At 38.8% G+C, this 26,976-nt stretch overlaps 1 protein-coding gene across 3 annotated transcripts in view; it reads right to left on the bottom strand.

The window, feature by feature from the left end:
* The window catches only part of ARHGAP39 (Rho GTPase activating protein 39), a 316,607-nt gene that overhangs the window by 48,945 nt on the left and 240,686 nt on the right, over positions 1-26,976 (bottom strand). For all 3 annotated transcript variants that reach the window (XM_074263619.1, XM_074263602.1, XM_074263610.1), the window contains exon 6: positions 15,476-16,889. In XM_074263619.1, coding sequence (XP_074119720.1) covers positions 15,476-16,889 — 1,414 coding nt within the window. The remainder of the gene's footprint in view (positions 1-15,475; positions 16,890-26,976) is intronic.

Here is a 26,976-nt window from a genome sequence, read left to right on the forward strand (position 1 = left end):
GCCTGACAGGACCATGGATTCTGAGCAGCTGGATTCCAGCAATACCAATGATTGGTTTTGCACTTGGGTTAATATGAGGAAACTGCTCCTTTGAAACTAAGAAATTAAGAGATGGCATAGGATTGCAGTCTGGCTCTACCTGAAATTGTCATGATGGTCAGTTTGACGTGGATGACAGAGGAGTGAGTGGTTCTCTTTTATATTTTTGGTACTATAAGAAAGCAAGACCTATCAGAACAAATCAGAAATTGCTAGTACCTTAACTGCTAGTAATGTTAAAAACTTGAGTATTTTTAATTATGCACTTGTAATATAACAAAAATAGAAACAGATTTCACTAGTAGGCAAAAGCTTCATATTGCTCTATGCTCTTAACTCCTAGTCACATATGTGTGTTGTAGACCAGTATAACTTTGTTTTTCAATAAAATTTTTTTAAATTAATTTTATACCACTATGATAAATAAGAATATTACAATGTCATTCTTCTTCTCCTATATTTTATATTGTTACTGCCTTTCTTTCTTTTTTTTTTTTTAAACACTATTTGGTTATTTCTTTTTTTTTCCAGATGTCATATTTTTATTTTGTTTTTTACCGAACCAAATACAAAATAAGAAAAAACAGAATAGAAAAAGAAAGACAGAAACCAAGAAGAAAACCAAACCAAACTAAGCCAAAACATTCTCATTGTGCCCAGCAGAATATCAGGGAGGATTCATAATATTTAACAAAAACTTTCCATATTAAGAAAGCACATATAATAACAGAATTACTGAGTATCCATCCTTTTTTTTTTTGCTTCCTTGTAAGTTATTCTTTTGTTTTCTACTGTCCACCTTTTCCTTTATTTTTTTCCATGTCTTTTTTTTTTTTTAAAAGACCATTGCTTTCCTGTAGTGAGAGCCTCGTTTAGATTTTGAGATGAATAAAAAAATGAAAATGTAATGTCATAGTAATGCCACAGTTTCCTTGAATTGCCCTACCTCAGTCATTCTGCCCCAAATCTCAGGCTCTCATACCACCCTATTCTCTTGATCATCAGAATAATCGATAAGGATAAAAGATCTTATATTTTAGAATATTAGATGCTGCTCCTCCTAATCTATTAGAATATCAGATACCCTTCCCCATCGGAATATCAGATAATTTTCCCATCTCCGGTGCCTCCCTATCATGTCACCCCATCCGCTTCCCATTATGTTATTGTTTCTGACTCCCTATAAAGAATCTCTATACCCCACATTTGATACTGTATACTTGGAGATGATAGTATGATCCAGTCAATTGACTTACTCTCCAATAAATTAAACAATTATAACTCTCTAACCTCTATCTCGCCTCAGTTTCTCCAGCATTACAAAAATTGAGAAGTTACTAGCATATGAAAGTACAGATAGGTCACACAGTGGCTACAGTGCTGGATCTGGCATAAGGCTCATCTTCCTATGTTCTGGCCTCAGATACTTGCAAGTTTTGTGAACCTGGACAAATCTCTTAATCCTGTTTGCTTCAGTTTTCCTCATTGTAAAATAAGAAAATGGAAAACCATTCCAGTATCTTTACTAAAAAAAACCTCCAATGGGATCATGAAAAATAAGATGTGACTAAAAAGCAGTGAACAATATATGAAAAGAGAAAATTAAAAACTTTGAGATCACTGGAAACCTTCAGTTAACAAAAAGTCTAGGAACATCATTTAATAACAAAATGGGTGATCAAAATAGTATTACTATCTCAGGGGATTTATAAAAAGGAAATGGACACAGACTAGAATTCCTATTTAGTTATATACTTTTAACAACTTCATTTTCTCTCCCCATCCTTCCCCTGGGGAAAATAAAGAAAAAGTTGGCTTTGAAAAAAATATGCATAGTCAAGCAAAACAAACCATCACAATGACCACATGAAAAATGTAATATCTTATTATACATTTTGAGTACATCATCTCTATCAAGACTCTACTAGTAAACGTAAACAATAGGCTCTAAAAACATGGACATTTGACACACTTTTAAGTTTAATTTGCATTATTAACATTTTCTCCATTACTTTTCTTAAGACTAGACAATGAATAAAACAATAATTCAAACTGTGGTTTATAGCATTTGCTGACTTTTGAGTCAATGTTCATACTAAAAACTGACAATCAGCTCTTCAGAACTGGTATGAGCTGCTTCTTCTTCTTTTTTTTTTTTGATGCAATTGAACAAGTGATTTGCTCAGGTTTACATTAAGAAGTGTTAAGTGTCTGAGGCCAAATTTGAACTCAGGTCTTTCTGATTTCGGGGCTGGTGCTTCTGGAGCTTTTTGAGCAGGGGACAGACATTCTGGAGGAATAACACTATTTGTATGAAAGATGCACTGAGGTAGAGCCCCGAACCTGAGGAATTCTTAGAGGTGAAGTGATGAGTATGTGAATTAGACTGATGATTATGGAAACAGAGAAAGTAGAGAAGATAGAAGAGATTTTGTGAAGGTAAAATGAACAAAACAGCAACTGCCTGGACATGTGAAATTGAGGAAAGTGAATATTTGAGTTAGAGTTCGCAACTCCAGAGTTGGGAACCTGGAAGACTGTAGTATACAAGATAGCAATAGAGAAGTTAGGGTTTTTTGTTTTTTTTGTTTGTTTGTTTGTTTTTTTTTAAAAGACAATGAGTTCTGTTTTGGATATGTTGAGTCTTCAAAGTCTATGGGACATTCAGTTTGCAATGCCTAAGGCATAGTAATGTGGTACAGAAACGCAAGAGAAACTAGGAATACCTGTGTTTTTATCTATACATGAATATATGTACACACACATATAATATGAGTTTCAATTGCATAGAAGTGATATCAGAACCCATAGAAATTAAATTAAAATCATCAAGTGAAAGAGGATAGAGATAGCAGAGGATGTTCAGGACAGAAGCTAAGTGAATATCTACATTTATAGAGCATAATTTGGAAGATTCCTATAAAGAAGCCTTAGAAAGAGTGGTCGGATAAGAAGAAGGAAAACCAGGAGAGCAATGTCATGAAGTTCCCTGAACTGTTTTATTTCTGACTTTGTATAACTACAACAACCAAAAAATGGTTCAATAAAACCAAACACTATCTGAAATCAGATGCAACATTTTATACCTGTATTTCTCTTCCTCTCCACCTTTTCAATATTTTTATTCTCTTTATCAAGGCCAAATTTGGTCATATAATCACACAACATTGAGTTTAGACTTAATTATTTGTTGAGTTTAATATGTCCTTATTAAACATTATTTTATTATATGTAGTCAATCATCCATAATGCATACATATGTATTCAAAGATTCTAACTCATAGTGTATGCTGCCATATGGATAAGTGGTTATGAAAGTGAAAAGGCGTGAGAACTTGGGAGTTTCTTTTATTTTATATTGCTTTCTCAACTAGACCTGAAGCTCCTTGAGGACAGGCAAGAAGCCTGTCTGCAGCTTCTTTTGTATCTTGTCCCTATGGTTTCATTGATACACCTAGAGGAAGAAACTTCTGCCAGTGTGAATCTGCCGTTTCCCTGAAGCAACATAGCACAGAGTAGTGACCTGCTCAGGGTTCCATTAACTATTATGTGTCAAGCATAGGACTTGAGTCTCTGCTCTGGAGTCACATCTGTATCCACTCCTCTACATTGAGCTCTCATGTGCACACAATGGTGGTGGCAAGAAAGAGACTGGCTGAATAAATAACTACAAATACAACAGAGCATATTACCCAAGAAACTAACACATTTACACTCCTGAAACATACTAGCTGATTCAGAGCCATTCATACACACATTTTACCTAATAAGAGTTGTAGCCTTTTTATTGATGATGGGGAGGGGTGTGTGTGTGTGTGTGTGTGTGTGTGTGTGTGTGTGTATGTGTGTGTGTGTGTGTGTGTGTGTGTGTGTGTTGAACTCATTTTGGAGCACTAGGGGGTTTTGAGCCTTTCAGCCCATGACTTATAACCTCCTTATTTTAGAATCAGAAGATGTACGATTTGCTTTTTTTACAATCTATATGTCCCAAGGCAAGCTCCACCACCATTCATTGTTTACTTCTTCAAAAAATGAGGGAGTTAGGTTAGATGATCTCTAAAGTTTCTTTCTGGCTCTATGTAACTTTACCTTATGACTAAAACAATAATGATCATTTTTTTCCCTCGTCATGAACAAATAAGACTGTCATCATTAATTACTTTTCAAAGTTCCTATTCAGTTCTTTTCATTATGAATTCTTGAAAGTTTCCTATTTTACTAAAGACCTCTCTTTTTTCCTACTAGGATCATACTTGATTTTGTAGGATAGGTTACTTTTAGTTATAAGCCTCTGTTTTTTTGGAATATATTGTTTTCAGAACTTTCCTATATTGTAGGGAGGAAGCTGCCAAGTTTTGTGTGATCCTGAGTGTGGCTCCTTGAATCTTGAACTTTCTCTCTGGCTGCTTGCAGTATTTTTTCTTGGGCATGGAAGCTTTGGATTTTGGTTATGATGTTCCTGGGAATCTTGATTTGGAGGTTTCTTTCAGAAGGCAACTAATGGATTGTTTGTATTTTCTCTTGGACCTTTAGTTCTCATAGATCTGAGCATTTCTTGTTTATGATTTCTTGAATGTAGTATCTAGGCTTTTTTTTTTTTTTTTTTGGGTGGGAGGAGATTATAATTTTTAGGTAGTTTGATTATTCTAAAATTATTTCTTCTTTCCCTTTTTTCTAGGTTATTTATTCTTCTTTCCATTTTTTTTCTAGGTTATTTGTTGATGGAACATACTTTACACTTGTAAGTTTTTGATTTTGTTTTAATATTTCTCTGGTGCCTTATGAAAAGTCACTACTTTGTATTTTAGCCCTTCCTGATTTCGAGAGTGTTAAATTTTTGGGTCATAAATGCTATTATATAAGCAAGTAAGGGTATTAAAAACAAGGCCCTACTGTAGGGCCATTTATAATGAACACTACATCTGCCATCCAAGTGTAGGATTTTCTGCTTTCCACATGACAGTTCTATTTACATTTCTTGCTATCAGTTGCTGTCCAGGGACCAAAGATCTCACCGGCAATCCAGGGCATTCAATGGATTGCCAGAGGCAAGCATAAGCCTAATACTCTGTACCACCTACAAGGGGAAAAAATGAAACTTGAGGGGAAAAAGGGGAGACAGAACTTTGACAAGGCAGCTCTTGCCAGCAATCCAGACCTTTTAGGAAAGTTTTCTTCTCAAATAACATGGAAAATAAGCAGTCAGAGCACAATTAAAACTTTAGAGTTAATCGAGTTCAATAGTTCTTAAGCAGAGATCCATGAACATGGTGTTTTAAAAAATATATATTATATATATATGTATGTATATATATATATAGTTATTTCAATAGAATTGGTTTTCTTTGTAATTCTATATATTTTACTATAAGCATTTAAAAACATTATAATGAAGAGACCAAAGGCTTCAATAGAATGAAGAAATTCTGATCTAATTCAACCCTTTCATTTTATAGATGAGGAACATGAAGCCTAGAGAGGGAAAGTGATTTATCTAGTGTCACACAGCTCTTATTTCATGGAGCTAAGATTCAAATCCAGGTGTTAAGATTCCAAATTCTCTTTATATATAATTCTCTATGACTTTGTTCTTTATCTGAATAAATAAGGAGGGAGGGGGGAATAAGGCTACAAAGACTTCATATATATCTTAAAATTGTGTGTTCCTCTTCTTACCCCCAGGAGAGAATGACCTTACAAACATATGTCTAATTCAGAGCAATAAAGCATTAATTTTTAATCAAATTCTTCTTATGTTGATATAATTGAGAAAGGATATCTTGATTCTGGGACAATTTCTGGCTTCTGATATGGAGGGCCAGTGTCAAGACCAGACATGTTAACCACTGAAAGCTAAAGCAGCATAAAATCAGGAAACTGCTTTGGTTCTCTATATGGAGTAGTGTGCAATCCAAAGGCTAAGGACAATCTGTAACAGGGAAATTGCAAAAGGGAAATAAATGAAAGGGAGCTGAAGAAGAGCAAGGAGGATGCTCCAAAAAGAAGAGATCTACTATTCTTGAGTCAGCACTACCACCTGGCAAGCTGCTGGGCAGTCTGTAAAAAACTTATTCCACCCTTTCTCATTAGGCAGTAAATCAGAGAGCAAGGGAAATGTCCTGCATCTTTTATGAGATACATCGGCTGTTGGGCCTAGAATTCAAGGTTATAGAAAGAGACCAATTACCCATCTTTTCTCCCTGAACCTCCCCCAAACTAAATTCTCACCTTGGAAGCAGCAGGTCCTATTGAACAAAAAGTTATAACAACTTGAGAATGCAGAAATGCAGAGTATCCATATTGTACGGACCTTACTTCCACAGGCTGAGCTAGCTGATGCTGTAGAAGATTCTTCAGGATTTCACAATACAGAGCATTCATATCCTTACATCCTTGTGGGGTCCACTCCCAGAAAGCTCCCCAGGGCTGCAGAGTGTTCACAATGGCACAGGCCCAATTGCCAGAAAGCTATGGGGGCCACACAATGCAGTGTGTTCATACTGGTGAAAGCCTCATTCCCTGAGGGCTTTACAATGCAGGGCATTCACACTGATATAGGCCTTGCCTCTGGAAGTGTTTCTCAGATCTAGAGAACAAAGTGTCCTTACCAGCATGGGCCATATTCCAGGAGGCTCCTCAGAATGTGGAAATAATTCGCTACCAACCTCCTTCCTTATGCCTGCCCCTTTTCCTATGAGAGTCCAGACCAAAATTCACAAAAACCATGAGGGGGATGAACTGCCTTATCTGGAAATGTTCTCATCTGTTCAAACCTGTGTGATATCTGGCAGGAGGAAGTTCCAGATTTGATCACAAGTCAGTTTGTTTCCCTTCTGGGTCTAGGACTTTAGGCCCACACTTCCTCAGCTCCCTTGGAGATGTTTGTATTTCTTCATATAAACATTGTGTTTGGAATTTCAAACACTTTTTTCCTACTGTCTTATCTAAGAGTTCTACATAAATCTATGTATCTCCTTTTCGAATAGTAGCTACTCAAAAATACCTACTGAACTACAGTTGTTTCTTAAGGAGTCCTAAGAAGTAATGCTATAGATAGAGAAATAGCCTTGATGCCAGAAGATCTGGGTCTAGGTCCCTCTGACATATATTGCATGTGTAATCCTGTCTCCTCAGTGCTCTGGCCAGTTCTCTGAGATTGGAAGTTGAAGAAAAGGTACTGAACTTGCATTGGTAAAGAGAGTTTCCTTACCTGAGATTTCCTTAGATTAATGAAATCATGGATCCAGTACTATATAACAACTGCAGGTTACAGAACATTTTTTCCTCACCATATCTTTATAAATTAGATAGTACAAGTATCATTATCATTTTATAGATGAAGAAAAGGAGCCTCAGTGAAAATAATAGCTTTAATCAAGATCACGTAGTTGATAAATGTCAGAGCTGGGATAATAAGCTGGGTCCTTCTGACTCTAAATACAATGCTCTTTTCACTACAAATATTTATGATCATAGACTGTCAAAGCTGGAAGGGATGGTCACCAAGTCACATAACAAAGTGGTATCTAAGCCATGATTTGAACTCAATTTTCTTGATTTCTAGTCTATTATTACTTTCTACAACACCGTGCTATTCTAGTAAGGCCAACCCAGCCCACACTGAGTAGGCAAAAGGCAAATGCTTTCTCTCCTAGGACTCTGTATGCTGTAAAGCTTTCTGGAATTCTGGAGAAGCACACTTGCCTCCTGAAACCTAAGACTGGCTTCTTGCTGGACTGGAACTCTCCACCTAGCTCCTCCAGACTTGACTTCAATCAATAAAGCAATAACCAAAATATGTCAGTTTTTTTTTGCTGCCTTGATTGTCAGGTCAGCTAGCTGAGAAGTAGGGGAGTACCTATAGGGAAGGATAAAAGTACAAAACTAAATCCTTCTTGTTGACTTAGAGACAGATGGAATGCTTGGAAGGCTGACATACAGCAAAATGGCTAAGGCTTTTATTTTAGCCAAAGAGCCTTACTAGGCCAACATAACTAAGGCCTTTTAGGTCAAAGGTCATAGATCTTTGGAAGGGATGTTTGTTAAATTCAAGCTAGCTCTCTAGAGGCCTCAGGATCAGCCAGAGCCTTGGTCTTTAGGGGGAGAAGTGGAGATGGACAAACTGCCAGGAGTTTTGCAAAACATCTCTTCTCTATTCTAGAGTCCAGAATCTCCACCCTTCTCCTCCTCCTCCTGCCCCCAAGTGAAGTCTCTCTCACCCCACCCTCTAATCCTTGCCTATTATTATTATAATTATCTTAACATCAAACATAGAGCCAGCACCAAAGGTAAGAAGAGCCATTTATCCAAACATATGCTAATAAAGTCATAGTCTCACATGGAATAGGTAATTAGCCTTGAGTGCTCAGTTGTGGATTCAAGCACATCTATTCAGAATTTCAACTCTTTAGGAGTTAGAGTTGGAAGGGATGTGAGAAACAATCTAATCTAACTTTCTAATTTTATAAAGGAATATGCTGAAATTCAGAGTAACTGGTGATTGCTCTTCCACTATGCTACCTTAGAGACCAGATTAAGATTTACAGATTCATTCAATAAAGACTTATTAAGCACCCACATTGCATAAAGAAGACACAAAGTTTAGATAAGACTATCCATGCCTGAAGAGAAGGGGTAGAGAAAAGACAAGACTACAGATAGATATAATGCTGAATATTACATAACTACATCAGATAGATGAAAAAGATGCTTTGCAACATCTGAAGGGGAAAGCTGTTATAAATGAGAGTACTGGGGAAGTCTTTGTGGAAGAGGAAGCATTTCAGTCTCTCTTCAAGGTCGTTTAGGCATTCTACAAAGAGGAGGAAGGACATAAAGAACAGTGTGAGCAAAGGCTCTGATATGGGAAACACAAGACACATTAGAGAGCAGTCTAGCCAGGCTGGAAAATAAGAGAAAGTAGGCTGTATTTCATGCTAGGAGAAGACAAATAACTTGGGGGGAAAACATATACCCCTGCCTTTATACTGAATACTGAATTCTTAGGTATTCCTGAATACTTAGGAAAGATTCCTGTTAGGAAACTCCTGCTAGGAAGCTGTGGGGAAAGTGAACACATATGGGCAGGAGGCAAGAAAGGCTCATCCTTCTGAACTGGGCTTAGGCCAAGAGAAGAAGAACTTGATAGATTCATCTGGTTCCCTCAGAAGACTCACAATTTCCTAAAGCAGAGTGGTAGCAGTGATGGCTTCTGGCCATTGCTGGTACAAAGCTTTGCCTTTCATCTAAAGGGCTTGAATACAAAAGCTAAATAGCTAAAAAAAAAAAAAAAAAAAGGTCAGAGGAGACCGTAGGGGTAGAAATTCAGTGCTAAAAGGTTAAATGACTCAGAGGGCAGGTCTGGTCTATAGCTGAACAAGTGGCTGAGACCAGTCTTCTACTTTTTCAGCTCATGTCTGAAAAAATGAAGTTGGTCTCTTTGCCATAAACAGGCAATCTAACTCTTCATGTTAAAGAAATAGCTTTCTGTTTCCTTGTGAAGGAGGGCTTTCCTCTGAGGACCTTAGGAAAGAAGGAAGGAAATAAGTACTTCCTAAATAGCAGGTACTATACTAAGTGCTTTATAAATGCCTTATTTGACCTGCACCACAATTGTGGGAGGTTGGTGCTATTGATGGGGGTTGAGGTCCCTTTAAGATTCCTTTCTTATTTCCAACCCCTCCCCTCCCCCCCATGGCTGAAAAAGTTAGGATCTTTTGATTCACAAATCCTGGTCAAAAAGCACCCTTTTGAATTCCAATGATATCCAGGCTTTCCCAGCCCCCACTGGATCTGAGCTGGCTTGGGCTTTCCTAGCCCCCCACTATCTGCTCAGGTTTCCCCAACCCCCACAAACAACTTCTTCCTTATCTAAAAAACCCATCGAATTCTATTCAATGCTAACCCTGGCCTAAACCAGCCAGGAGCCCGGGACTCCACCCACTTTTAAGATTATAAAAAGGGAAACTCTTCAAGTCCACTCTTTGCAGGAGCCCCCCCCAAACATGGTATCCTTCCAGCCACGTAAGGGTTTCTTTCCGCCTGGCGACCACCTCTGGCCTTGGAGTCTTTCTACCTTTACCCTTACTTCCAAACCCCAAATAAACCTTTTTTTTTTAAATCAATCTAGGTTTTCGGGCCTGTAAATTCCTTTACAGGAGACTCTGCACCATCACTAGACTATCCTTGCGCCAAAAGGAGTTCCCCCTTTCCTAACTCTCATCACTATCATTATCCCCATTTTACAGTTGGAGTAAAATGAGGAAGACAGAGGTTAGGAAAAGTAAATCTCTCACATAAGACACTCCACCTGACTCTGTGTCTTTCCTCTAGCTATCCTGAGTTGCTGGATGACTTGAACTCAATTTCTCTGACTCAAATGAGAGCTCTTGTAGAATATCAACACGAGGGGTAACTAGGTGGTGCAGTGGATGGAGCACCAGCCCTGAAGTCAGGAGGACCTGAGCTCAAACCTGATCTCAGACACTTAATTCCTAGCTGTGTGACCCTGGGCAAGTCACTTAACCCCAACTGTCTCAAAAAAAAAAAAATCAAGATGACAGGAATTGCCTCAGTGTCAGTTAACTATAGAGGTAAGATCTAAATGCAAAGCTCCTGACTCCAAGTTCAGCACCTTTTCTACTGAATCGGGCTGCCTAACCAACAAATGACTCAGGGGAAGCTGAGGAGAAAACCTTCAGCTGAGCTAAAATCTCAACCTGTCATTTAAGCTGCTTGCTTCCTGCTTCCAGCCTGATCTGCTCCTCAAGAAACTTCATTTTTAATACAAATCACTTTAAACTGTTTTACTTTTGTGGGTTCCTCTATCAATAAAGTCCAGAAACTCTTGCCCAACACTGACGAGTCTTCAAAATCTGGTACTTCTTTATGTTTTCAGTATTAATGTCATTCTATTCCTCTCTCATGTACACTAAACTGCAGTCAAATTCAGAGGATTTATGTTTCTTGTACTTATTCGATACCATTGTAGTATTCCCTATGCTGGCAGTTTCCTTCATTTCCTGGACCCCCTATGCTGTAATCCTAATATGATGGAGGAGATGTGAGGGGATGGGAAAATGAATACACCTCGAGGAGATGACCTCAGTGAGAGGGCCACCTCTTCATCAAAGACTGGAGTGAAGGAGAAAATCCTGGGAAATGATATCAAGGGCTACTAAGATGAGAAGTAGGAGCTATTATAAAATGGCCTTGATATTGTCTAGTATAGAGGTGAAGCCCTCTACTGATATAGTGCAGGGAGAATATACTATCACAAATTTTAAGTGGATCCCCCTCGAGATTTTAATGACTTTCTCCACATTCAGTCAGCTACACAGTGTGGAGCTGAATCAGTTCATTCTAGGGCAGCTAGGTGGTGCCATGGACAGAGTACTGGGCCTGGCGTCAGGAAGACTCCTCTTCCTGAGTTCAAATTCAGACTCAGCCAAGTATATTTCCTTGGGAGACCTCCTTCCAAGATGAAACAGGTTCAGAAGTTACATAAGTTGATTAGAGACACACACCTGAGAAGTGTTAGGGGGCGGTTTTCTGCTTCAAAGGCACTCAGTGCTTTCCCTCTATTGTGCCACTACAGTTTGTATTCAATTTTATCTAAAAATTTGCTGTGAGGTACTTCAGAACTTTCATTCACCAAAGCTCAGGGTCACAAATGAAGGTATTCAAAAACCAGTACTACTCAGTTCAAATTTATTTCTTTCTTCCTCTATTATGAAGACAATATTTCCCTATGGTACTCTTCCTCCTATACTTCTGGTACCTATGACAGGATTATGCCGTGAAGGGATACATATAGTCATGAAGAAAGAGTATCCCTTGCTATATGCTTGGCTATGACATGAGAAAAGAGACCCCATGTAACCAGAAACTCATGTTCAAAATCTTTTTTCTTTTTAAAGCTCTGAGATCCAACTTTTTAGAATTTCTAAGTTTAAAAAAAATCTATGGATTGTGGAAAACTAGGGGAAAGGGTATGGTTTAAAGACTATTTCTGTGAACCACCAGGGTCTCAGCTGAAGCCTTATAGTATGCTTAATCTGGTACTACTCACAGCCTACATATCTTAGCCTAAAGCTGAAATTCAATTTAACAAGTAAAAACTCAGGGTTTGTCCTGAGCTTAACTTCCCAACTCCCTAAACCATCCAGATTCATTTACTGGCCTTACTGCCTATAAGTAGCACTCTAGTTCTCACTTCTAGGCTCTGAAAGGCTCTTTACCTTTTGTTTTGTGTTTGTTTCTAAAGCCCCTAAACTTTTCTCAGATACTACTGGGTTATGACATCATTTTCAGCACTGCTGCCTTTCTATGTGGCATTACCAGATGTAAAGATCATCAATTTGAGCTCAAAAGGACCTAAGAGATGAAGAAGCTGAGCCTATTAAACTGATGTGACAACTAAAATCACTTAAATTGTTCTTAGCAGACTGTCAATATTCAAAGTGAGGTGCTTGGACATCAAGTACAGTGTTCTTTCTACTTCACCATGAGTATCCACCATGGCCAATGTCACGGTGTGGATGCTAAACCTTTTTGTGGGGATGGGGTCTGGTTTCTGACTATTCTTTCCTGACCCTGGAAGGCTAACAGACAACAGAACCTCGTGTATGACTCCAAGAGCCTGTGGTTATAGTGTCTCTTTGAGCCATGAGACAGTTATTGTTAAATACTGTGGATTTTAAAAAATTTATCACCAAGAAGGTTGCCCACTATCACCATTACTATTCAATATAGTACTAGAAACGCTAGCCTCGGCAATAAGAGCCAAGAAAGAGATTCAAGGAATTAGAGTAGGAAATGAGTAAATAAAACCATCACTCTTTGCAGATGACATGATGGTATACTTAGAGAACCCCAAAGACTCTGCTAAAAAGCTATTAGAAATAATTCAGAACTTTAGCAAAGTTGTAGGATACAAAATAAATCCACATAAATCCTCAGCACTTTTATACATTACCAACACAATCCAACAGCAAGAGATACAAAGAGAAATTCCATTCAAAATAACTGTCGATAGTATAAAATATTTGGGAATATATCTACCAAAGGAAAGTCAGGAATTATATGAGCAAAATTACAAAACAATTGCCACAAAAATAAAGTCAGATTTAAATAATTGGAAAGACATTGAGTGCTCTTGGATAGGTCGAGCGAATATAATTAAGATGACAATACTCCCTAAACTAATCTATTTATTTAGTGCTATACCAATCAGGCTCCCAAGAAACTATTTTAATGACCTAGAAAAAATAACAACAGAATTCATATGGAACAACAAATGGTCGAGAATTTCAAGGGAAGTAAGGAAAAAAAAATTAAATTAAGGTGGTCTATCGGTACCTGATCTAGAACTATATTATAAAGCAACAATCACCAAAACCATTTGGTATTGGCTAAGAAATAGACTAGTTGATCAGTGGAATAGGTTAGGTTCACAGGGCAAGATAGTGAATAAAAATAGCAATCTAGTGTTTGACAAACCCAAAGATCCCAAATTTTGGGATAAGAATTCATTATTTGACAAAAACTGCTGGGAAAACTGGAAATTAGTATGGCAGAAACTAGGCATGGACCCACATTTAACACCACATACTAAGATAAGATCAAAATGGGTCCAAGATTTAGGCATAAAGAACGAAATCATAAATAAATTAGAGGAACATAGGATGGTTTACCTCTCAGAGGAGGTAAGGAGTTTGTGTCCAAGGGAGAACTAGAGACCATTATTGATGACAAAATAGAAAATTTTGATTACACCAAATTAAAAAGTTTCTGCACAAACAAAACTAATGCAAACAAGATTAGAAGGGAAGTAACAAATTGGGAAAACATTTTTACAGTTAAAGGTTCTGATAAAGACCTCATCTCCAAAATATACAAAGAATTGACTTTAATATATAAGAAATCAAGCCATTCTCCAATTGATAAATGGTCAAAGGATATGAACAGACAATTTTCAGATGATGAAATTAAAACTATTTCCACTTATATAAAAGAGTGTTCCAAATCACTATTGATCAAAGAAATGCAAATTAAGAAAACTCTTGAGATACCACTACACACCTGTCAGATTGGCTAAGATGACAGGAACAAATAATGATGAATGTTGGAGGGGTTGTGGGAAAACTGGGACACTAATGCATTGTTGGTGGAGTTGTGAAAGAATCCAGCCATTCTGGAGAGCAATCTGGAATTATGCCCAAAAAGCTATCAAAATGTGCATACCCTTTGACTCAGCAGTGCTACTACTGGGCTTATATCCCAAGGAAATACTAAAGAAGGGAAAGGGACCTGTATGTGCCAAAATGTTTGTGGCAGCCCTTTTTGTAGTGGCTAAAAACTGGAAAATGAATGGATGTCCATCAATTGGAGAATGGTTGGGTAAATTATGGTATATGAATGTTATGGAATATTATTGTTCTGTAAGAAATGACCAACAGGAGGAATACAGAGAGGCTTGGAGAGACTTACATCAACTGATGCTGAGTGAAATGAGCAGAACTAGGAGATCATTATACACTTCAACTGTATGAGGATGTATTCTGATGGAAGTGGATATCTTCAACATAGAGAAGATCTAATCCAATTCCAATTGACCAATGATGGACAGAATTCGCTACACCCAGAAAAGGAACACTGGGAAATGAGTGTAAACTGTGAGCATTTTTTTTTTTTGTTTGTTTTTCTTCCCAGATTATTTTTACCTTCCGAATACAATCCTTCCTTTGCAACAACAACAACAACAACAAAATTCGGTTCTGCACATATATATGGTACCTAGGATATACTATAAGATATTTAATATGTATGGGAATGCCTGCCATCTAGGGGAGGGGGTAGAGGGAAGGAGGGGAAAAATTCGGAATAGAAGGGAGTACAAGGGACAATGTTGTAAAAAAAAAAAAATACCTATGCATATGTACTGTCAAAAAAATGTTATAATTATAAAAATTAATTTTAAAAAATGCTGTGATAGAAACAAAAAATATAAAGGGATAGGTTTAAAAAAAATAAAAATAAATAAATTAAAAATTTTTTTTTTATCACCTTGTAACCTCACTTCTTTCTGGTGATGATTGTCTCTAACTTTAGGCTAGTTTCTGGACAACAGTCAATCTATCACCAGGGCTTTCCTAAGGTGACTCTAATTTGGTAGCACCTGCCAGAACTTATTCTCCTGTGACACAGCTTTGGGAAGTACAAGGTGAATTCAGACTATGATTAAGCAATGACAATGCCACACTGAATAGGAAATATATAGCAAACCATTGCTCCTGGGATCTCCTTCCAGGGTTTGCTCAGCCCAGGGTAAGGTAGAGAACACTTCTTGAAGGCCGGGCAGCTGGCCCATGTGGGGTGGCCTGCTATTCCTACTCTCTTTCGCCCTCCCCTCCCTTAGTCTCCTTGGGAGGATTACCTGAGACGGATGTAAGTACGGCTCTGGGGAGGCCAGGTTGGTCTGAACAGAGACACTTTTCTCTAAGAGGATTTGTGGGAATCCCAGCTTTTCAAAGGTATTTCTTTTCCAGTGCTTGTTTTCCTGCTGTGCCAAAGCCTCGTCCTCACTGAACGCACGCACGACAGGTCCGGGCATGGGGAGGGGCAGGGCTCCGTCACTCTCATAGCCAGAGCCATCTTTCTGGGAGTCCCAGCTGCTGCGCTGCTTCATGTGGTAGTGGGCCTGCTGGGCCTCCCAAGCCAGCCGTGCTTGTGCCAGGAAGGGCTCGGGAAAGCCCCGCACCATATCTGCCTCCACTGATTTGCTATCTGTACGACTCATCTGGGGGCGGCTAGGGCCTGATAAAGGTCGGTCTTCACTCCCCAGCTGCTCACTTAGGAGGTCCCGATCCCCTGAGCCATCAGTTGAGGAAGTGTTTGGGTCTTGTGAAAGAGAAGGCTTCCTGCTTTTTCTCTTTCTAGTACCAGGGGAGTAGCCTGTTGAAGACATAGTATCCTGTTGGCTGGACCAGGACATGGAGTCCTCCCCATGAGGAAGCTGAGAAATAGGTTGCCCATGCCTAAAATCCGACCCTTCCATGCTGCTGTAGTCTCCTGACTTAATTTCTAGGCGCTGATCTCTTATAAGGCAGGGGCTATGTTGTAGGGAATAGGAGCCCCCAATAGGATTCGGGGAGTACTTGTGGTGCAAGCCTGCTTTGAGCTTGGGGCTGGAGCCAGACTGTTCCACGTAGACCAGCTGCCGGACATATTCTTTGCCTGCAGGGCTATACTCCAGGCTCATGAAGCGGTCAGTACATTTTTGTTTGGTGAGCACCAACTGCTGGTAGGGGGAGTTGGATGTCTGCTTGGGTGATTGCAGGAAGGGGTGGGGTTTTCGAATGGGTGATTTTTGTGGGGAACCTGCCTTGTAGCTGCCACTTGCTTCATACTGCATATCAATGGGGGGCTCATCATAGATGGGGGCTTGATATTCCATGGGAGGCTCCTCATAGAGGGGTGGCTCATAGGCATAGCGGGGTGAAGATGGCTGTGATTCACTTGAGTGCTTTCGGTGCTGAGATTGGAGAGGGGAACAGAATGAGTCACGGTCTCCACGACCCAGCAGAGGGGAGCAACTACCAACATGCTCGGCCCTCTTCAAGAAAGGTGACGGCTTCCTCTCAGGGAAGAAGACTGAGTTGTCAGGCTCTGGTGCAAAGGTTTGTAGATTGGGGGACTGCTGACCACCTGAAGGCCTCCGGGAACGGGGCCCTGGCTGGTTATCTGTGGGGTAGTCATTCCCCTGGTGCATAAGGAAGCTTGGCTCCCTATCTGTCACCTTGATGAGCATCCGTTCTTTGGTCCCTGTGTTCCAGCGCAAGGATGAGGTCCTAGGTAAGAAAAAGAGAAACACAGAGTTAGCCAAAAAGGCAAATAAGCTTTAAACTCACGATAAGCATTTATTTGTCCTTTGCAGCCCCAGTGTTTTGTTGTGAATAACAGCAACAAATAGGAACCAAATGTAAACAACTAATAAGGCACCCTCCCTTCTTCCCCCCAATTTTATTCTTGGAATTCAAATCTATTTATTATATGCTTGCTATGTGCAACATGCTATTCTCAAGGATATAAAACCTGATAGGGAGGCTAAAGCACATATACAGATACATGGTAGTAGGCAGAATGTCACAGTCCAGATACAGTGCTCTGAGAAATGTGCCAGGCAAAGATTACTCAGTAAAGGCCCACCTAGAATAGTCTCTGTTCCAGGATTTACCCTGGTCATTTTGCCACTGATCCCACAGTTCCTATATATTCTAACCCAAACTTTCAGAGACTATGCTCTGGAGAAGCTGAGCTGCCTATCAATGGTAATCCAGCTCTGGGTCATGCTATCCTCAGATTACCTCGTCCCTTCTAACCATTCTCCTGATCTCAACAGGTATGCTTTTTCTCCACTTCCTTTCACTTTTTACTCTAGAATAATAATGAAATCAATGCTACTACTGCTTTTGGTAAAGGTGTGTCAACTTCAGCTCAACTTCTCTGTGACTTTCCAGATCAAAACAACCTTTCCTAGCTACAATTCTCCTATATGTGTGGTCTGCCCATATTAAAATAATAGCTCCTCAAGAAGTGTTATCTCACTTTTATATTTGTATCCCCAAGACTCTGTACCATGCCTGTGATAAAACTTAACACATGCTTGCTTCATTCATTCATTTATTTTTCATTCAGGATGCCCCCTGTCTAGGTCTTTTCCCCCAGTGTGATTACTATTCTTCATATATATTCTCTTTTCTGATGCTGACATCTGGACAGGACTGCAAAATTTGGATATAATAGTCTTGGCTCTTGAGTTAGAGGGGACAGAACACTAGAAGAGTGGAGGTAAGTCCCCAGAGGCTTTCAGAGATCCTTTCTATTTGAGTTTGACCCTTGCTCCATTGCAGTCTTGGGCTTATTTGGACAAAGCCTATTCTGTGCTAGGTCTTATGCTACAGGATTTACAAATATCTCTTATTGATAACGAAAGGAAAGAAGAGGGCAAGATGAAAAGTTTTGTAAAATGCTCTGTTTCAGCTTTAAGAAATCAATTCTGGGCTCTTTTTTACATAAACTCCTATCACAGACCACAGAGAGTTCCAGACAGATTCTGGATGATAAAAAGCTTTATACTCTCATTCAGACAATGTAAACTTTGAATCAAAACTTTATTAGAAACTTTCTCCTTAAAAGAAAAAAAGACCAAACCTGACAGAGACCATTACCTGAAATAGAAAAAATTGGCTTCCAAATAGGAACTTCTTTGTTCCACTTTAAACCTAAATCAGTCTGCAGAATATCAAGTAACTAAGGAAAGCAAATCCTGCCTTTGCCTGAGTTGACCGAAGTCCCTTTAACTTCACAGAGCTCGAAAGACCTTTTATTTAGCATGGCTGGTAATAGCACTTTACCCAGACTAAGTCAGGGGATCTAGCTCCAAAATCCTGTCTCTGTTACTAACTGGGTAATACTGGGGAAATCATAAACTCTCTGGGCCCACATTTCCTTAATTGCAAAATTAAAACACTGAATTAGATGGTCTCATAGACAGATTCTATGAAAAGGAAAGGACCTACTGTGCCATGGAAGAACTATGACAATAATACTGCTGGCAGAGGTCAATCATACCAGCGTCCTGATTATTTTTTGCAGACAACAGTCTTTCTCCTGATTTTGGCTGTTTTCCCGGGTTGGCCCTCTGGACTGCTTGGAATGTTTTCCCTTCTCATCTTTGCCTCTTGCCTTCCTTCAAATCTCAGCTAATGACCTACCTTCTAAAGGAAGTTCACTTAAATCTTAGTACCTTATCATAGAAACTAACATAATTTATCTTGTCTATACTTTGTTTGCACAAAGTTGTTTTCCTGTTGTTTCTCCCATTTGACTGAGCTCCTTGAGAAGGACTGAACTTTTTAGAAGGGAGGGCTTTCTTTGTACTCCCAGAATTCAGCAATGTTGGTATACATTATGCACTAATACATTCTATCTGACTGACTGGCATAAGGGAAATCATCAAGGATTTGTAAGAACAGAAAATAAGGTGGGCCAGTCACTGAGTAAAGGTGAAGGATGCAGAGGGATAAATGTTATGTTGCATTGATACCTCCCCTGTGCTATTAAAAGAACCAAAGGGAGGACCTCTAAAATGTTGGTTAAAGACTCTTTAGAGGATTTATGGTAATAAACAATTGCCACAAGAAGAAAAGAAAGGACAAAAGGGATTACGATCTGCACTGATTGATCTAATTAGTACAATTGTTCTCTAAGATTCAAAGTAATAATTTCTATTTGTATAATGCTTTAAGATCACTTAAATATTAGTTCTAATTAAGTGTTGACACATAGGTAATAACATAGACACAAAGAACCTCAGAACAAGAAGAACTGAAGGTTATCTAGTTCAATACATATTTGAATAAGAAGGAACCAGTTCACTTTGATTCTTTAGTCTCTACTGGCATTAGATCTTGGTTTCTAAACTATAGGTCACCTCAGAGATGCTTCTTTCTAGGAAATACATTATGAGAAAGTAGGAGTTAAATACAGTGGTTCATTTTGGAGTCTGAGGATCTGGTTGATTCAAATTTCAGTTCATCTTTGTTTGATTTTGGGCAAATCCTTTTGCTTTTCTAGGGCTCTGTTTCTTCCTATGTAAAATGAAAGAAAATGGATATGGGCTCACTCATGATTCTTTCAGATCTTTCAGATCTAAATCTTATGCTTCTGGTGGAATTTTAAAGAGCAAATTCATTTCAATACCATCAGCTTCAAATGTGACACAGTCCATGTCAAAAGCTATAAAAGGGAAATGAACACAAGTGGTTTTCCTTTCTTTGAACTAAATGCCTATTCTAGCTTGCTTTCTAGCTGAAATGTCACCACAATTCTCTTTTGAACCATGGACAGGAAAAAAATGATTTTTTTGCCTTGGAGAGCAGGTGACTTGTAGAATCTGACAATGATAGTCTCAGCTGCCTAAGAAGCAGGAGTTCTGCAGAAGTTGGTAGTTCCAGGATAAAGGTATAGGACATTTAAACCTGTAGCTACTTAGATCAGGGGTTCAACAAGAAGAAAATAAGGGGAAGGGGGCATTCTGATCTTCATTTTATCTTGCATCTGTGAAAGAGACCAACTTAAGAAGTACTTATTCTCTCTAAGCCTCTTCTGTAAAATGAGGAACTGGACTACATAATGGTCCATTCCAGAACATTCTTCTTCTTCTTCTTTTTTTTTTTTTTTTTGAGGCTGGGGTTAAGTGACTTGCTCAGGAAGTGTTAAGTGTCTGAGACCAGATTTGAACTCCGGTCCTCCTGAATTCAAGGCTGGTGCTCTATCCACTGCACCACCTAGCTGCCCCACATTCCAGAACATTCTTAATCTGTAGTCCTGTGATCTTTACATTTTGTTTCACATGCACCATAACCAAAAGTGGTAATTCTAATGCCTCAGAATTATGGAAGAGCAGATTCGGAAGGGATTCCTGAAGATTCCTTAATTAAGATATAAGGGGTTCAAGTCTTGATGTCCTATTGGTTGGAAATATTTCCAACAATATGGTAGGGGTTATTTGTATTGTTGATTTTAAAATGATCTGCCCCCTTATTTCTTTGCTATTCTCTGATAGCATTCCATGGATTACTTAAACTCCCTGTTTAGACTATGAATTCAGTGAGGACAGGACCTGAGTATTTGAAGGACTCTCGTGTAAAAGAAGGCCTAGATTTGTTTTGGTTTTTTTTTTTCTTCCCTTATCCTTTTTCCCTGAAAGTACCTTCTCTATCTACTCTAATTTTTTATATATTGGGGCAGCTAGGTGGCGCAGTGGATAGATCATCAGTCCTGAAGTCAAGAGGACCTGAGTTCAAATGTGATCTAGGACACTTAAGACACACCTTAGCTATGTGACCCTGGACAAGTCACTTAACCCCAATTGTCTCAGCCAAAAAAAAAAAAAAAAAAAAAAAAAAAAAAAAGACAGAGACTGTTTTTTCTCTTTCTTTGTAACCCCAACACTTAGCACAGAGCCTAGTATTTAATGAACACTTGCTGAATGACTTTAATTTCTGGTTTACATCTGTGCTAGAACTTTACTAATATCTCTTTCTCCTCATTTCAAGGACAGAATTGGACATGAATCAGTTCTATATCAGCCCAGGAATAGGCTATGTGAGGCACAACATAAAGGTTTCTTTTTAGGCTGTTAAGTAGCAAGAAAAAAATGATTGCTCCTACTCAAGATCCTGAATTAAAAATGACTAGAAATAGAAAGATTTTAAGGCAGGTGATAGGATGGAGGAGACAATGGGAGATTGTGATCATTTTTATTCTAAGAGATCAAAGCAATTATTTGTTGTTGTTTAGTCATATCTGACTCTCCATGACCTCATTTGGGGTCTTCTTGGCAAAAATACTTAAGACTGATTTGCCATTTCTTTCTCCAGCTCATTTTACAGATAAAGAAACTGAGGCAAACAGGATTAAGTGACATGCTTAGAGTCATCCAGCTAATAAGTGTCTGAGGCTAGATTTGATGATAGGAAGAAGAGTCTTTCTGACTCCAGGCCTAGTACTTTATTCACTGCACTGCTCAGGACCTTCCACTGCTCATTATCTGTTAGGTTCTTACTAAGTGAGTGTAATTACATTACAATTATCCTTTTGCATTTTCCTATTCCTCTTAGCCTTAAGTACATTGGGGCATCAATGAAGTGCTTAATAAATATTTGCTAAAGTGAGTGAAAAGTCAATGAGAGGGATAGCTTCCTATCCAAAATACTTGAATGATTAATGGTGTTATTTCTGTGGGTACCCCCCTTCTATAGCGAGCTGTCGTCTCTAGAAGCTGCCAGATCGCTCTCTGGGAAGAGATCTGCTGTGTCTACTCAAATCTTTAAGACAGATTCTTCTTCCTGTAGTGAACCGTTGTCTCCAGGCAGTTGCTGTTAACTCTTGTCCTTAGAAGTGACTTCCCTTCCTGCAGAGAGCCCCGTCAGGCCTGATGTAATGCAGAGAGTCTTCTTCTTTCTCTGAGAGTCCTCTCTTTTATTCTCCCAGAGAATGGGCGTGGGATAATGCAAGGGCTTCTGGGAAGAACCACCCCAGCCAATGAGCTTGCCCCCTCTATCAAGTCAACCTGAGTTCTCACCTTGTAATTGTCCAGAAAACCTGAATTCTCACCTTGTCACCATCCAGACAACCTCAGTTCTCACCTAGTAATCCCAACATCTCCCCCTTTCTTTTGATTTAGAACATAGGACAGTCATGACCTTGAAAAATAAATCCATCAATATGGGAAGTATTACAGATAATTACATAAATTACATAAGCATATAGTAACATAGTAACATAACGCATGCTAGAAGTATATAACATAATCAAATAATCATAAATTGAAAATTTATAAATGTCCATAAGTCCATTGTCCATTATTCTCATCTTGTGTGAGGAAGTCCAATGATTCCTGCTGGTTTTTAAGTTCTTTAACAGTCTTCTTATTATCCATGCTCTTTCAGTGTCAGATGTTTCTTAGATCTTCTCCTTTGTTTTGAGGTCTTTCTCTTTTTCTGTCTCTCTCTGATGGACAAGGCGAATATGACTCATTGGCACCCATCTGATTCCTTCTCCTGCTGAAGAAATACAAGCAAACCCTCTCTCCCAGGCAGTTAACCTATCTAATTTCCTTCTATTTACCACTTTCTAAATCTCTTCTCATCATCTGACAATTACATTGGAATTGTTTGCACTGGGCACAGCCCTGTTGGTTTAAAAGGCCTGTATTCTCCCCAAGTGTAATCCATTTTTGCAATCTGATTGCCTTTTGACTGACTTATCAGGTAATCCCTTTCTGCCATGTGATTGCTTCTCTGCTGATTGATTAAATCAGAGTCCTGGCCTTCTAAAGGTTCTTTGGGTGTAACATCAGCTGCCATCATGCCCCAAGTCTTTTTTGCCTGGGGCCCTGGACCTGGGGCCCTCATCCCATTTCCCTGAATTATTCTACACTCTGATGTCCAATGGAGTCCTCTGTTGCATTTTGGACATGGGGTTTTAAGTCTTCTTTCACCCTGTCTTCTCACTGTATCTCCATACCTACACTGAGCTCTTAGATGCCCAATTTTTCCACATTGAAAACATCGCCGAGTTTCTCTAGAAGGCCCTTGCCAGGAAGGACCCTGTCTTTCCACATTCATCATTGTCCGGGTGTAAAAAGCATTTGTTCCCACTGTAGCACAACGTCTTATGATCTCCTCTAAAGGAGCATCTTTGTCTAATCCCCATATAATTCTTTTGCAAATCTCGTTGGCATTTTCCTTAGCCAGATGTCTGGTCATTATTTCTGTAGCTGAATTTTCTCCAATAGTTCTTTTGACAGCAGTTTGCAAACGTCCCACAAAATCTGCAAAAGGTTCATTGGGACCTTGCTGTATTTTAGTGAAAGCCTCTCCACGATCTTTCTGTCCAGGAAGGACACCCCAAGCTTTTATTGCAGCCTTAGCAATTTGCTCATATATTGTCATGGTATAATGAATCTGTTCCGAATTCTCTCCATACTGACCTTCACCAGCTAAGTGCTCAAAAGTGAATTGTGTGTTAACTCCTATTTCCAAATTGCATCTGACTTGAATTTTACATAATTCATGAAATTCCGCAAGCCATAATAAATTTTCTCCAGGTTCCAGACATGTCCTTGCTATGGATTTCCAATCATTTGGGGTTAGGACTTCATAAGACAAACCATCTAGTAACATTTTAACATAAGCTGATGTAGCCCCATAAAGGGTACAACCTTTTTTCAAATCCTTAATTTTATTCAAATCTAAAGGTGCATATCTTCTCCTTTTTTGACCTACAGAGTCAGTATTTTCAATCACAGGATATGCATGTATAAAATCACTTATATCCTGTCCTTCTCTCTTAGCTTTAACCAATGCTTTTTCTAATCTTGTCATAGGCTTAGGCTGCTTCACTGGCAATTCTGTTTGTGTTTCTGCCTCTTCCCCTCCTCCTCCTTGCTCCACCCCTGAAGGGTTAATTGAGGGAGGAGATGGGAGGTGCTCCTGTTGCTGTTGCTCAGAATTGTACTTAACTTCATTGTTATCTGATTCATCCTTTTCACCTAGTTTAGTTGACACTTCCCCATTTTGCTCCTTCATCTCTTCCTTTAGAGTAACATTGTTTAAAGCCAATTGGATTACATTGTATATATGAATTGTATCTTTGGAAATTGAGTTTGGCCTGGAATTGTAGTGTTCACCTAATTGCTTTCCTACTAATTCCCATTCATCTGGATCCAATTCTTCTTCCAGAGAAAAAGAAGGACATATAACCTTCACAGTTCTTAAAAGTTCAGTAATCTCCTCTAAAATTATAATCAATCCTTGGCTTTTCATAACCTTGATGATGCTCTCTAAACATTTTCCTTGAACAGAAGGTGTTTGCCCCATTTCAGCTATAAGAGATTCCTGGTTTAGCCCTTAACAAGTTAAGTTCCTTATTTATCTATTAGCACGCTCACTTAATCTTTAACAACGTTTCCTCGTTACTCACGGTTCTGGGTCAGAGAGACTGAGATCTAGATCGGAAGCTTTTCCACTGGAATCAGGACCGTGTCTGTCCCTGTTCGGGTGCCAAATTGCGAGGGTCTGGTCTAGCTCCTCTTGTCAGGATAAGCAAAAGTCCTTGCCCCACGTTGGGCGCCAATTATAGCGAGCTGTCGTCTCTAGAAGCTGCCGGATCGCTCTCTGGGAAGAGATCTGCTGTGTCTACTCAAATCTTTAAGACAGATTCTTCTTCCTGTAGTGAACCGTTGTCTCCAGGCAGTTGCTGTTAACTCTTGTCCTTAGAAGTGACTTCCCTTCCTGCAGAGAGCCCCGTCAGGCCTGATGTAATGCAGAGAGTCTTCTTCTTTCTCTGAGAGTCCTCTCTTTTATTCTCCCAGAGAATGGGCGTGGGATAATGCAAGGGCTTCTGGGAAGAACCACCCCAGCCAATGAGCTTGCCCCCTCTATCAAGTCAACCTGAGTTCTCACCTTGTAATTGTCCAGAAAACCTGAATTCTCACCTTGTCACCATCCAGACAACCTCAGTTCTCACCTAGTAATCCCAACACCCTTCCATCAATGTAATTCTTCCATACCTTCGTAGATGGTTTTCCACAAGTTTTATAGTCTAAAAGAATTATCACCTTGCGATTAATAATAACAGCAGCAGCAACAACAACAATAATACCTAACATTTATATACTACTTATGTGCCAAGCACAATGCTTTAAAATTCTCTCAGCTAGCTTTCAGGAAGTATTAGGTTTATATTTGAGGTGTACAGTATCTATCACTAAACTGATATTCAAAATCATCCAGTCTAAGGTCTTGCCAGAGCTTGAACTCCTTAAGAATCCTAGGTTCAATGAGAGAAAAGGAGAAATAGAAAAAAACCATTGATTACACCTCAATGAGATCCTTTGTGAAAAACATAGAAATATTATTGGCAAATTGCAAAAATCCTAGATCAAAGAAAAAATTTTTTGCAAGAAACAAGAAAAAAACAATGCTGGACCTACAATTAGAATTGTACAGGACTATCAGCAGCCAAAAAAAGACCCCAAGTCCTGGAATCATATCTACTGACAATCAAAAGAACTACATCTGTAGTCAAAAAAATATTATATCCAGTAAATGTATCTATAATATTGAATGAAAAAAAATGGACATTCAATGAACTTGCAGATTTTCAGGACTTTCTATCAACCAAATCTGAATTTAAAAGAAAACTTAATATGTAAGAGCCAATTAAAAAAATCGATTTCAAAGAACTCAAAAAAAAAAAAAAAAAAAAAAAAAAAGAATCCTAGGTTCAACTCCCATCAAGATAAGGCACCTAAATAGGGTGACTTCTCAGAAAATAAAGGGTTTTTTCATTGTCTTGAGTGAACACACTTTATAATAAATAGCTTCTACACTTGAGGGAATGTAGTTAAGCCAGGTGGCGCCATAGTACAGAGAGGCAGGTATGAAATAAGGAACTCATCCTTCCTGATTTCAAATGTGACTTCTAGCTGTGTGACTCTGGTAATTTAATTCTATTTGCCTCACTTTCCTCATTTGTAAAATGAGCTGGAGAAGGAATTTAAAAACCATTCCAGCATATTTGCCCCCCCCCCCCAAAAAAAGGACACAACAACATACATACGCAAAAAACAAATGAAGTCACAAAGAGTTGGAACAAAACTGAAAAGGACTGAAGCACAACAATCATAACCAAGATGAATATGCTGAATAATCTCTATGGCTTCTCCACTCAAAGAACACTATAGAATGAAAATAAAAAGTATAACTATCTATACAATTTTAGGTACCTGAGATTCATCAGAGAGACCTCAGGAACTACATTTTTAGTATCAGAGTAGTAACCGACATTCTACCGGCATATCTGCTGCCTAGCTACTTGATTTCTAAATGGAATTTGCAATGAAACAAATTTTTTCATGGTCAATAATTCATACATAGGAATCATTATAACCTCAGAATATTCTGCCTCTACAACATTAACCTTCAGATACTTTCCCAAAGAATATAAAAAATGCTGCCTGGGAACTATGCTCAAAAAGTTATCAAACTGTGCATACGTTTTCACCCAGCAGTATTACTAATGGGCTTATATCCCCAAAGAGATCTTAAAGAAGGGAAAGGGACCTGTATGTGCAAGAATGTTTGTGGCAGCCCTTTTTGTAGTGGCCAGAAACTGGAACCTGAATGGATGCCCATCAATTGGAGAATGTCTGAATAAATTGTGGTATATGAATGTTATGGAATATTATTGTTCTGTAAGAAATAACCAGCAGGATGATTTCAGAAAGGCCTGATGCTGAGTGAAATGAGCAAGACCAGGAGATCGTTATATACTTCAACAACAATACTATATGATGATCAATTC

This window comes from Sminthopsis crassicaudata, chromosome 1 (genome assembly GCF_048593235.1).
Source record: "Sminthopsis crassicaudata isolate SCR6 chromosome 1, ASM4859323v1, whole genome shotgun sequence".
Classification (NCBI taxonomy): Eukaryota; Metazoa; Chordata; class Mammalia; order Dasyuromorphia; family Dasyuridae; genus Sminthopsis; species Sminthopsis crassicaudata.